The sequence below is a fragment of the Danio rerio genome, chromosome 4, assembly GCF_052040795.2.
Source record: "Danio rerio strain M-AB ecotype USA chromosome 4, GRCz13ab, whole genome shotgun sequence".
Taxonomy (NCBI): Eukaryota; Metazoa; Chordata; class Actinopteri; order Cypriniformes; family Danionidae; genus Danio; species Danio rerio.
The window spans coordinates 16,930,591-16,944,785 of NC_141024.2; the positions used below are offsets into that span (position 1 = coordinate 16,930,591).

Genomic DNA, 14,195 nt, shown 5'->3' on the forward strand with positions numbered 1-14,195 from the left:
TAGTCTTGTTTTACTTGCCCAGTCCATGTGTACATATAAAAACAAAAAGTTTAAACTGCATTAGTTAACAGAATATTCTAGTTGAACTCATTACCTTTAGGATTAATTTGTTTACAAGAGTAATTCAGAAAGTGATTTAATCTCATTGATTCAAAAATAAATTTTGGTCTTTGGTTCCATTTAGCAAAACAGCAATTTTAACAAGTTTAACATTTTAATATTATTTTAATAATAATCTTTTATGAACAGCAGATTTAAGGACTTCGATTAATTTAAAATAAAGCACATTTCTTAATTCCCCCAGCATTTGTAGCGCCATGAAACTCCTTACTGTTATTTCACCTATACTTATTATTTATTTTAAAATGTCAGCTAATTCAATACTGGTAATACTCAAATGTGGTTTCTTGATAAAATATTGGTCACACTTTACAATAAGGTTCATTAGTTAATGTTACTTAATGCATTAACTAACATGAACAAACAATGAAACAATACATTTACTACAGTATTTGTTCATGTTAGTTAACATTAGTTAATGAAAATACAGTTGCTCATTGTTAGTTCATGTTAACTCACGGTGCATTAACTAATGTTAACAAGCATGAGTTTGGATGTTAATGACGCATTAGTAAATGTTCAATTATGATTGATAAATGCTGTACATGTGTTGTTCATGATTAGTTCATGTTAGTAAATGCATTAACTAATGAACCTTATTGTAAAGTGTTACCAAGATATTAACTAAATGTGCAGTATATGTTGTAGTTTTTGTACAAAATTTAAATGTAAGATTTTTAAACTAAGGATTTATCAATTAATTTGTTCTGTTTTCTACAACAGCGCGTACAATTGCTGAAATAACAGCATAAACAAATTTCATTTTAAATATAATTCAAGCACTTTCAAGGACCTATGTTTGTTTTAAGGTACTTTCCAGGCCTTAAATCTATATGTCTGACATTAACAAGAAGTGTGAGAATACTGTTTAATTCATTTATTTTTCTACAGCTTTGTCCCTTATTTATCAGGGGTCATCACAGTGGAATGAAGCGTCAACTTATCCAGCACATGTTTTACCCAGCAGATGCCCTTCCAGATGCAACCCAGTACCGGGAAACACCTATACACACACATATTCACACTCATACACTGCGGCCAATTTAGTTTATCCAATCCTATAGCGCATGTCTTTGGACTGTGTGGGAAACCGGAACACCCGGAGGAAACCTGCACAAACACGGGGAGAGCATGCAAACTCCACACAGAAATGCTGGGTCCAGCCGGGACTCAAACCAGTGCCCTTCTTACTGTGAGGTGACAGTGCTAACCCCTTACACAAATGATTTGTTTATTTTTTGACAGTATGAAGATAAATATGTATCTACTTGGACAGGTTCTTCAGGCCCTTCAGACTGTCTGCGGTCACTTTGGTGATCTTGTTTCCATCCAGGTGAAGTTCGAATAGCGAGCTGGGCAGACCTGGGCATTTTGACACAGATTAATGCGCTGTATTGATGCATTGAGGTGAAAGGGATGTTCGTTAGTCTTCACTTTAGAGGTGATTCAGTACCTTTGGGAATAGAGGTGAGGTTGGTGTCGGCGATTCGGATGTAAGAGACCCTCTTCAGATCAGCAAAAGCCCCATTATCGACTCCGGAGCTACTCAGAGGGTTCGAGCCCAGCTCTGGAAGAGGGACACAGTCCAAATGTGCACTGTTTACATTTTGCCATATGTACATTTGCAATATTGTCACTTTACTGATTTGATCATTAATAAAATTAAATTAACAGGAAGGTACATACAGATGCAATATACACATGCATATACAAATCTACAATAAAAAAATAAAGATGTTTGTTATATTAAAAAATGTATGTTTTAATAAAAAAAAATCAGTTGTTATAAGTGGTGTAAAGTAAAAAATTACGAATACTCAAACTACTGTAATTGAGTAGTTTTTCTCAGAAATTGTATTTCACTAAATAGTTTTAAAATTGTGTACTTTTACTTTCACTTAAGTACATTTTTAGTGCAGTCTTGTTACTTTCACTGCACCACTTTCCTTCAACCTGCACCATTTTTCTTATCTATGGGAATTAGAAAAGTAAGTCCTGTGATTCCTGTCCAATCAAATCGCACATAGAAGATAAATCACATCATAAGGATCAACCTCAAGACATGGGCGCTTTATAATAGCAGCAAACAGTTTGAAAGTATGTCCAAAATCTTTACACGCATTGACCCAGAGCCTGTTTAGAAGCGTGTGATGAGAAGATGGTGGATGTTGACTGTATGGTGACCGAACTGGGCTTAAACACACAGCAGGCACAAGACGTCAAGATGACGTCAGATTGACGTTGTACCCCAATGTCATTGGGATATTTTGTTTGTTTTATGTCAGAACCCAACGTCAGGCTAATGTCAAAGTCCAATGTCCAACCTAAAATTAACCAAATGTTAATGTCTAATGATGTTACAGCTTGATGTTGTGTGGATGTTACCAGTATGACGTCTATTAGATTTTGGATTTTGGTTGCCATACCTGACATATAAATGTCAGTATTTGACATCAATATGACGATGGTTTAAGATGTTGGCACGATGCTAGATTTTGGTCACTTTTTAACACAACCTAAAATCAACCAAATATCATCGTCATTTGACTTGGACGTCAAAATAACATTGTCCTTAGACACTGGATAGACATTGAATTTTGGTCACCTGGTGGTACGACCTAAATCAAACCTAATATTAACACCTTATGATGTTGTGTGCCTGCACAACATGCACTAAAGAATGTTACGTTTACACAAATCCATAAATTAGAGGTAAATGCATCAGCTTTTTACAGCATAATACTCACTACTCTTGAGTACTTTTAAAGGGCTACTTTTTACTCATACTTTGAGTAATATTTACAACAAATACTTTTACTCGCACTACATTTTTAGGCAAGCAGTGGTACTTTTTTTTTTTTATCAAAACTTTCAGTACTCTTTCCACCACTTGTTGTTACTTATAAATGTGGTTTTAAGTGCAGAACAGAATTAATTAAAAAGAAAAATACATAAGTATATACAAAACTCTACAACTAAATAAAATACAATATAGTATACACAATTAAATAAACTTAAACAAATATATAATATAATCATCACCCAACAAAAAAAGTAATACAAATAATCCCAAAATGAACCTATATATCAGTGATGTTAGCCCATGGTAACCTTTGATTTGGCCCACCATCCCATCTGGGAAGAGAATGATGGGGATAGTTTAGGTATTGTCATTTCAAATTTAGTCTAACCTTTTATTTGATGGTTTTATTGTTAAGCTACTAAAAAGCGAACTGAAATTGAATGTTTCAATTTAAATGCGTTAGTTAAGTTTAAAATGTACATACGGTCGGATACTGACTTACTGATTCATCACTGTGTTATAAATGTTTTTAATGCATTAAGTTATTGTTAAAAAGTTATACTGCATTAGTTAATACGATTCAAAGTGATGTTTACTATTTATTTTTAAATATTATGAAATAAATTAAGAAATTACCAACAGCAACTTAATGTAAAATAGTTTGCCATATTTATCTCCGGCCCACGGCTCTCAATGATATTTGGTTTTTGGCCCTTCATACGAAAAAAGTTTGGGCATCCCTGATCTACATAATGATAAAAAGTATTATTTTTAAAATATAATTTACACACCTAACAAAGTTATTGTTTTTTAATAATGTTTTATATTGTTTTTGATCATGCAAAATTAAATGAAGTACTTAAAATAATAAATAAACTGAAAGTATGTACATTTACACAAATTTGCAATAAAACTAAATTGAATAAAACAATGGTCAAAACATGATTTTAGTTTTAGATACTGATTACCCCATAACCTATAAGTATAACTTTTGCAAATCAAGATAACAACCAAGTAACAAAGCAGCAACCCTAAAATGTGGCAATTCAAACAAGTTACTTGACAGATTTCTAGTTATCATAGACAAAATCTCCTACCCATGACGATGACATTGGCCATGCCAGCGAAAGAAGACTTCTTGATCTTGTTAATCTGGTTCTCATGAATGCGCAGCTCCTGCAGGCTTTTCGGGATGTTTGCAGGAACTTCCTTCAGGAGGTTCTTAGACAGGTAAAGTCTCTCCAGATTGATCAGAGAAGAAAACGCCTTCGCATGAATGATAGTGATCTTATTGTTGACCAAGATGAGCGTCTAAAAAGAGCACATTATATTAGTTATTAGTGTTGCAATGCATGCAGTTTCAGCTTTAAGCAACCAAACGTTCAGTCACCGTAATCTATAGTACATTCCAACTAATAAAATCTTCATTTATTTTCACTAGGATAATTAAATAGCGACGGCTCGCATAGCATTTTGGCAGCGTTTTCTCACTTTCTGTACTACTTGCATTCATTTCTCATTGGCGCCTAATGGATCCAGGCGCCTTGTGGATGTTGAGCTTGGAAAGCGAGAAACACAAAGGGCCCTCGACGGGAGGCTGTATATTATTGAAGTTCAGGACACTGAACTCTGAATCTGCTCCAAAAATGAATCATTACACTTGTGCAGTTGGGAGTGACACATTTCTTACACTGTTTTCTGGATTGGAAGCAAGGTGAAGTTCGCATTCTGGATCATGAGTTTCCCTGAAGTGACATTTTGTGAAGTGTATATGAAGATCTCCTGAGAATTTCTGCCATGTTTGTGAAAAATTGGAGCCGATATTTGCCTTCAAAGACTGCTGTGGTTGTAGCACCCAATTCCACATTTGGCAGGCCAACAACGTTTCGAGTGTTTTCTCTGGAGTGTTGCTCAAGCATTTGTTTTTTGGGAAAATAATTGCTTTTAGTTTAGAATTTCAATTTATGCGAAATGAGGCTCACGGATGGTTTTAATTTGGAAATTTGGACTTCACATTCTCTACGTTGGTTTCAAGGTCATGCAAAAATATCTCCCCTTCACTTCCAGTTAACAAAAGCAAGCAGCCAATTGATCTTAAAAATTTACTGGGTAAATCTGTTCAATTAATCAATGTAACTTCTTGTCAGCCAATCATATGACAGCAACTCAATGCATATAGGCATGTTCATGAAGATCTGCTGAAGTTAAAACCAAGCATCAGAATGGAAACAAAAAGACTTGTTGATTTTCACATACAACCATCTGGGTTTATCTAGGATGTTTGAAAAATATAACTTAAAATGACTAGAGGTCAGTGGAAAATAACCAAACTGGCTCAGTAATACAACAGCAACTCAAACAACCAACCAATTTACAACTACTGTTGTAAACCTTGAAGCAGATGAGCTACAGCAGCAGAAGAGCACACCAGTCTTACGAAAAACATAAGCCAAAATTCTCACAAAAATTGTATAATTGGGGATTGGGAAAAGGAAACGATCTGATGAATCTGAATTTCTGCTGCAGCATTGAGATGATGGGGACATAAATTGTTGTAAACATAAAAAAGAATAGATAAATCCTGCCTAAAATCTGTGATCAATAAAGCTGGTTTAAAGGTGTGAGGGAGGTTTCATTGGTACACTTTGGGAACCAATTAGTACCATAAGTACCAATTGAGCATCATTTTAAAACTAGTCTGCTTGATTATTGTTGCTGTCCATGTCCATCCTTTATGACCACAGTGGATTACATATAAACAAATACGAGTTTAGTTTTTAACAGCACATGCCTAATTTACTTACGGGTGAGTCATGGGTGGATTAATCATTGGTCATGCAAACTTTAACAACCTTTTTACCTTTAACTAAAATATTAAGGTGTTTTAATCAATTTTATCTGACAGACTGGCAGACATCTTCATTCTTACAACAAGTTTCTGAGTTCTCTCATCCTTCCAACAGACTTTGTTCTTCCGAGGTAATCTGGGAACATGTTCAGTGCTGCGAATCTCTTGCAAAAGCTTTTCCTGCTTATTTAAAATTGTCATGAATAGTGAAAACTGTTTAATATAGGCTTCTCTGAAACTGAATATTTCACTTAAATTTTTTTTAGGCTAGATTATTATTTTATTTGTTTTGGGGCATATAGCGGACTTGTTTTGTAGTGCTTCACCTCAAATGTTATTCTATATTCTTGTTTATAGATAACTGAACAAAGATACTTTAAAAGTAAGATAAAAATTACAGTAAATGAAATTTGTTTAAAAAAAATATTACTTTCCAAGAAAAATATACAAATTATATTTTGGTTTGTGCTCCACTCCACTACTTAACTATACAGGTGAATGATTTGTTACGCTCTGTAAAAAATAAGGATTTAACGAATGCTTCTTTGTGATTGTTGTATCACAAACCCTAGTTATATATTTGCATTTTTTTTACTATGTCATTATTTTAAAGATTATGTCTTGAGCATTAGATTTTTCCTTGCTGCTGCTGATGTGCTTTCATTTTCTCCATCTCACTCGCAGCAAGTTCAGGCGAGGGATTGTTTAATAAACAACTCTGGCAGAAAAACATACATTTATTTTTAAAAGAAATCATAAGTTTGACCCTATCCAAGTCTTAACAAATGCCCTTAAATATCGTAGTTATTAGTTATCTGCAAGCATTAGTGTTTAATGAGATTGAAATAAGAAAAAAATTAAATTGAGATAAGAAATATTGTTTTAGCAACACTTTGGGAAATAACGCTCGTCGTAAATGTCACAGGGTGACTGATCGTAAAGGCGTGCGTAGTCTGGCACATTTGTTACCCACAACAGGTCAAGATTTTATCAGAAAAAAAATTACATAAACTGAAATAGTGACTTTCGTAACAGACAATAAAAATCGTGTGATCTGACTGGGCCTTAAGTTGGCTTTTATGTCACAAGGTTAATGTCTTGTAATTCACTTTAAACTTTCCTAATTTTATGAATGATTATTTTAGACTTACGGAATTGGAGATGAGCAGAATACGTCTGTTTGTAAAACAAACAGCGTCATCTGCTGTTAATGCATTTTGAATATCTCACAATTCACGTAATTTCTTGAACAAATTTTGGCCACAGCTTTAACAAATAGTCTGCACACTCTAGATTTCTTTGGGATGTTAGAGCACCTTTGAGATGTGGTAGATCACATAATATAATATAAATAAAAATACAAAGCAGTCACTAGGGTGGGATCTTTTAATCTTTTAAAAATGTACATCTTTGTACTTTTTAGGCACAAATTTGTAACCTTTAGATACTAATATATATATATATATATTTAAGATACCAGTATGGACCCTGTAAAGGCAGTGACAGGACTAGTTACAGTTTTGTACATTTAAATCTGAGATTGTGTCAATATGGACGATGTTGAATCTATTGCCTTGAAGAATTAAGGTAGTTTTGAAGGTAAAAGTGGGTCCAATCTGGTACTAGCTGGGCTCTACTAATAAAGAAGCCAGTGAGGTTTAAAAGCAGACAGAGAAATGCCACTGCTTCCACGATTCAATTAGAGAAAATGCAGTTAAAAGAAAAGAGAACAAGGAAAGGAGAGAGTGATTGAAAAACTCACTTGGAGACCCTTCAGGCCTTTGAAGTCGTTTTCTTTAATCTCCGTGATCTTGTTGTTCTGCAGGTCCAGGAGAGTGGTATCAAGTGGAATTTTTTCTGGAACAGTCTTCAGACCTTAAAGACAGAGAAATGCAATTTAGTGAGAGAAAAAATGGCATTGTTGAAATGGGATATGAGCTGATCTGGGCTTCTGTGGCTAGAGTCTACTTTGACATCATGTCAGCTGTAGACGTATGGATCCAACACTAACACAACACACTCGGATACTAACACAAGAATCCTTCAAGAGTATAAATTCTCGCAGTAAATGGAGCCGCGACATTCCTGGAAAACATTTAAACGGCAGAAAGAATGTGAGCTCCAGCCATCATTGTATAGATGAAACCATTTATAGAAGTGTTTATGAGCTACTATTCTACATGTGCAACATAAGAAGCATTTCAATAATAATTTAAGACCAGGAATGGAAATAATTGTAGTTCTAGATAATATCTAATTATAAGTAATTAAATCAATATAATATAATATAATATAATATAATATAATATAATATAATATAATATAATATAATATAATATAATATAATATAATATAATATAATATAATAATATAATATAATATAATATAATCAAAATGAACTATTGAAAATGCATGACTCATTTAGCACTTTAATTACTATTATATTTATTAATTATATATTAAATACTATAAAAAAAACTAAATCTTTAACAGTAAATTTAGTGATTGATTATTGTTCAATGAATAAAAACACCTAAAATAAGGGAAAATTAAATTAAATTAAATTAAATTAAATTAAATTAAATTAAATTAAATTAAATTAAATTAAATTAAATTAAATTAAATTAAATTAAATTAAATTAAATTAAGTTAGTAAGGGTCCAGATACATTTTAGCGTTTCTAAACTGAAGGTTCATTGAGTTGATCAAAGACTCCTATGCCAAAAAGTCTCTGTTTTTCTTGGAAGGACTATAAAAGCTGCGCAATGCTGTCAAATGCAAAAGCTGACATAAGATTTCCACACAAGGGGAATTTGATTTTGCCAACATCAGACGACAGTATGACGTAACCTTTGATTAATGCGTTACAGACCAGGTTACATGGACTGAAAATATAGTGACGGCAAAATTGTTTTTAAGCCATGCCTTCACATTTACCAATGCCTTGGCATTATATAACAAAAACATCAAGCCAAGTGCCATAAAAATAATTTAAGAGCATAAACACTTTGTTTGAAACAAAACAGGAAACTGACATCATTAAATGATAAAATATATACTTTTTGTCCATGTTTGTGTGTCAAAAAGCTTTTTGGGGCCACTGTATACCACAGTGTTTTCTTTAATGTAAGAAAAAATAGCATGTACACACACATACACATACATAAATCTGCTCCAACAAATCTAAAAGCTTTTTAGGCAGAGCCACACACAAACATCGCTTGGTTTTGTTTAGCGGTGAGTTTCCTCATCAGCAGATGTGTATAAACAGTTTAGGAATATGTCCATGTTAATTATATAGCCACAGGACAAAGGACACAGAGATCACAATTGGAAATATCACTGCTGCCGAGATGCCTCACAAATGATCCTTCAGCTTTGTTTAGTCTAATTTTGTAGTGGCTACACATCTCAGCCAATCGATGTAGGTCAAAGTGTTTTATTATGGAATATTTTATCAGTATGTAATCCAAAAAAAGCCGTAATAACACAATAAAAACTGCCCAATCTTAGTAAACAAGCTGGAAAGTGAAACAAATGTTAAGCTCACTGGCAACCCTGATGGAACAAACACATTAAACTATTCAAAAACAAATAGTCCTCTGTGGTTAAATAATATTTAGCCACTAAAATCAGCAAGTGATTTGAAAACAAGAGCAGCAAATAGCGTAAAACCTGTGACTCGCGGATGCTAAATCCATTCCTTTTTAACTACTAATTTTATAGGTGAGGAATTAAAACACGAGACGCTGTTTAGTCCACAATACATACAAGAGTGCTAGTATGTTTTTAATACATTTATCACATTGCTAGTAGCATTATTTGGCATGTTTAATTAGTTACATTACTAGCATGCTGTAGCCCATTGCTAATGTTTTTTTTTGTAATTTTCTTTAGTGTTTAGTAATAAAATGTTTTCTGAAGAGAAGCACTGTGGCTGGAACTACTCTTTGTTTTCATCATGGACTATACATGATGACACTACTCACTCATTAAATACAATTTGTTATATATTTTTAAGTAACGTACTTGTGCTTAAACATGTAGCAAGTTGCTAACATGTTCTAGTACGTTGTTAGTACATTTCTAGCCTGTTTTAGTTCAGTTTTAGCACATTGCTGGTATATAAAGCACAATTAAGCAGGTTGCTAACATTTAGCACATCCCTAGCATATTAAGATACATTATTAGCATGCTTGCACTTTGCCAACATTTTCCTAAATGCTGCAGATTTGGCCCTCAATTAGATATTAAATACATGTTCTAACAGTATAACATAGCTGAGTCTACGTTTTATATTTACATTACAGTTTGAGGCTTTGGGCGATTGATTCATCTTATAGTCACTGATTAAACACATTTTGAACAGAAAGTAACATACTTAAACATGTTTTAGGAAGTTGCTAACATCTTCTAGTGCATTGTTAGAATGTTTTAGCACACTGGATGTTTTAATGCATTGTTAGCATATTGTCAACATATTTTAGCATGCTACTAACATTTTAAAACTGCTAACATATTTCATGTTTTTCTATATTAAATCTAAATTTCAATTCAATTCATGTTTATTTAAATAGCGTTTTAACAATGTAGATTGTGTCAAAGCAGAACATAGTTCTAGTAAAGATCAGATTTCAGAGTTCAGTTTAGTTCAGTTCAGTTTATTGTTGTTTAAATTTCATTACTGAAAGTTCAAACACTGAACATTTTATGTGATATAGCCTAATACATTTCAACATTTGTATACTCAGTAATAGGTAGTAAATATATGTACTTTTTAAATACAGTAAGAAAAGTGCACAGTCATTGTATTTGTTCAGGGAGGTTTGAACTGTATTGCTAGTCAGTTTCAATGAGATTCCTGGTAGACACTCAAACAATTATTATTTTTTTTTCAATTATCCCACTTCTACCAGACAAAAAATACTGAGAAAATACTGCTTAAATGTGGAAAGCAAGTAAAAACACTATCAATCTCTTAATTAATCTTTCCTAGACAGACAAATTCATTTTTGCCGTTAGTTGTTCTTTGTTTCTGGCACTATTTCCAAGTGGTTTTCCCCACAGCTGCATTAACTGGGTCACATATTCCTCTGAAAAGAGGTGAAGTTAGATGAAGAACAGGCGCGCCGGCACACCTTTCCCCCTCTATTCTTTTCCAGGTTTGTTTCATGCCAAAAGACCTGTGGAGCAAATGAGAACAGTAGACCTAAGCTACTTGGGCTTCTTATTTTTCCTTGAGTGTCGAGTGTTAATGTTGTGAAAGAATGGAACTGGCTCTAACTGAGCACTGCTGTTCTTGTTTTGCTTGGTCAAGACTATTTTTGTTGAAGTTGCATAAGTATGGATTTTGAAAATTTAAAAAAGATCTACGTTGAGCCCTGTTTGTCTGCATTAGATGGAAAAATCCAGAAAAATTTATTCTAAAACTACAAATTTGCTTCAGTTGAAAAAAAAAAAAAAACATATACATTTTTGGGAAGCACTTTAAAATAATATTCCTGTAAATAATGTATTTACTAACATGAACAAGCAATTATTGAACTATTATGATATTTATTTATCATTGTTAATTTTATTTAAAGGTTCAAGACACCCTGGGGGACATTTTTATTTTTGTTTTATCAAATTTGTGTGTGTTGAGCATCAGTTAAGACAATGTTAGCACTTCAGCTTTAATTGTGGGGAAAACTGGATAATTTTGAGCTGTTGTAAGCTAATTTCATCTTCCGGGTTTAAAATAATTTTTGGGGTAAGATCAAAATCGGTGACGTAGCGCAAATCTGCTAGTGGAGTGATGATGTGTTAGTTTCTCATTATTATTCATAGCTGAGTTTACTTATTCAACGAGAAGACCCTGCTTCTCAATTATTCATGAGAGCACGTGCTTTCTAAAAGCAAGGCCGACCTGCCAAGCTGTGAGACCCAGTGCCTCTGTGAGACCGTGTCTATACAGCAGGGTTTGTTTCAATGATTCACAAGGTTTGTTGCATGTTTTTCCAAGTGATTTTGTCAGGCCCGATAAAGCAAAGCTGTTGGTTTGCAGCAAGCTTTTTTGTCAAAAGAGCTGTACGAGAATTGGAGAATGCCGGAATTTGTCTTTTATCAGTTGAGTTTGTTACCATTCAGACACATTGCCTATATCCTTGCTGCTGTGTTCGCCACATGTTTAAAATCCTCCAGATTATCGGTCTCGGTAATGGTTGAAATATATTAGAATAGAATATGAATATAGCAAGACATTAAATTACTTGGTATTTTTTTGTTGCATTTTACCTAACTAAAAAATAATGGGTCTCCTAACGGTTTGTGTCTCATTTTGTGAGCCATCTTACAACAGTTGTTTGCTCCCCTTTTTCCCCTGCTTTGCTGGCCATGTCCACTCCTCCCTCTGCTCGCAGCACTTCACGCCCATTACAAAGCTTTTTTTTTTAAATTCAAAGGTAGACTTGAACCAAAAAAAGGGGTTTCATGACCCTTTAAGTTAAATAGCACAACTTTGGATTTGAATAGTGCATTAGTTAATGTTGAACTATGATTAATAAATGCTTCAAAAGATTATTCATACTTAATGTTAGTAAATACATTAACTAATGAATCATTATTCTAAAGTGTTAGCCATATTTGATAGCCAAGGGGTGAATAATTGTTTTAAATGTACAGGTACATCATCTTTTAGAGATTTGCTTTTAGACAATGTATATCATTTTTGTTTTCTTTCTGAATTCTCAGATCAATTTGAGGAAAATACTTTAATGTCGTCTTAATTAGACTACTAAATAAATTATGGAATAGTAAAATGGCCGACATTGAGCCCTTTTTCCACATACATTTAATAGAGTAAAAACTGTTTCCTCTAAACCTAAATTACCGCTACAGCTAAAGCAAGAAAGTCATGGATGGCCTGGGGTTAGGGAAATGATCATGATACCCATTTAACACATCTTTAAAATGTTCCTCCAACTTAGGATTTGTAGACTCTTCCCTTGGTTTATTTGGTCAGGACTATAATAAGAAGAAAATGATTCAATTTGTCCACACTTTGTGACTTTTAATGACTTTTGGTCTCCTTAAGGGTCATATTTTGTGACATCATGTCTTGTTTATGATTTATTTGAAGTTTTTAGTCTGTGTTGTGTTCATATTTCATTCAAATTGTACCAGAAAGCATATGGAAGCGGACAGAGACCCATTTTAAACTAACCAATCCTGCCAAGTGTGAACAACACACCCTTAATCAAAATCTGTGGTATTCCAAATGTTCATGTTGCTGTATGGTTTTATTTGACTTCTCCCAAATGATGCCGTGAAAATATTGTTATGTACTGTTTATATATTTTATACCTATAGAACATAAACAAATGTACATATTTCTAGAAGGATTGAATGCTAAAATCTTTTGAGTTTATTTTTTAGAAGTAATAAAAAAAGATTTAATCATGAAGAAAATTAAACTTTATTATCGAAACAATCTGAAGGGTTTGCTGACTCTGTGTCTGTGTTTTTGTTTTTATTAAATCACTAGTGACAGAGGGCAGTTTTACAGGAAGAGAAGTGGTAATGTTTGGAAGTAACCTAATAAAACAGGAGACCTGACTTTCATAAGTATTAACATACACACTCACACATGCCTGGGGATTCAATTAGGAAAATAAGGCAGCCGTCTGGAGGTTAGTGCCTAGTCGTCTACGGAAGTGAGTGCAGTTAACAGCATATGAAAACATTTAAAGTGGTTTTGAAGCAGTGACATTAGTAATTCGGTGGTGACTCAACAATGGGCAGATCAAACATAAAGGCTGCTTGGCCTTTGACGGTTGATGTCATGACAAAACTGACATCAGGCATAGGACCAAACTCCCATCGAAGGAAAACAAAGAAAGAAATATAACTAGCATGACTATTAAGTAAACTGTATTGAACTTAAACTCGGATGTTGCCTTGAAAAGGAATTTTTTTTTTATATTTTAAGAAATATTAAGAGTTGGGCATCACGGTGGCACAGTGGGTAGCACGATCACCTAACAGCAAGAAGGTTGCTGGTTCAATTCGTTTGATCAGGTTTGTATAACTAAGGTTGGAACTAAACTGTGCAGGGCTGCGGCCCTCCAGGAATTGAGTTTGACATCCGTGGTCTAGACACAGGCAGAGGGACCATCAGAAAGGCTAACAGATGCTTGACAGGGCTTTGCAAGGTTTTTTTTAAACTTAAGTCAGTTGCTAATGTGTAGCCAAGGCATTAATAATATGCATACTTATTATAGATGTTTTCCTTCTAAGTTACTCTAGACTATTTGCTAGATCTATGCAACAGTGTTTTGGATAATTGCTAGGCAGGTGACTGAGTGATCTCTGTGTTTGCTAGGATGTTGCAAGGGCATTCTTTAGCATTCTGTGTGGCTGCTGGGGCATTGCTACACAGTTTGA

The 14,195-nt window shown here is 33.7% G+C and overlaps 1 protein-coding gene across 2 annotated transcripts in view; it reads right to left on the reverse strand.

Annotated features, from left to right (window-relative positions):
- Positions 1-14,195, reverse strand: part of dcn (decorin) — a 38,459-nt gene that overhangs the window by 10,505 nt on the left and 13,759 nt on the right. For both annotated transcript variants that reach the window (XM_087247538.1, NM_131697.1), the window contains 4 exon segments: positions 7,534-7,646; positions 4,021-4,234; positions 1,574-1,687; positions 1,389-1,482 (listed from right to left, as the gene is read on the reverse strand). In XM_087247538.1, coding sequence (XP_087103664.1) covers positions 1,389-1,482; positions 1,574-1,687; positions 4,021-4,234; positions 7,534-7,646 — 535 coding nt within the window.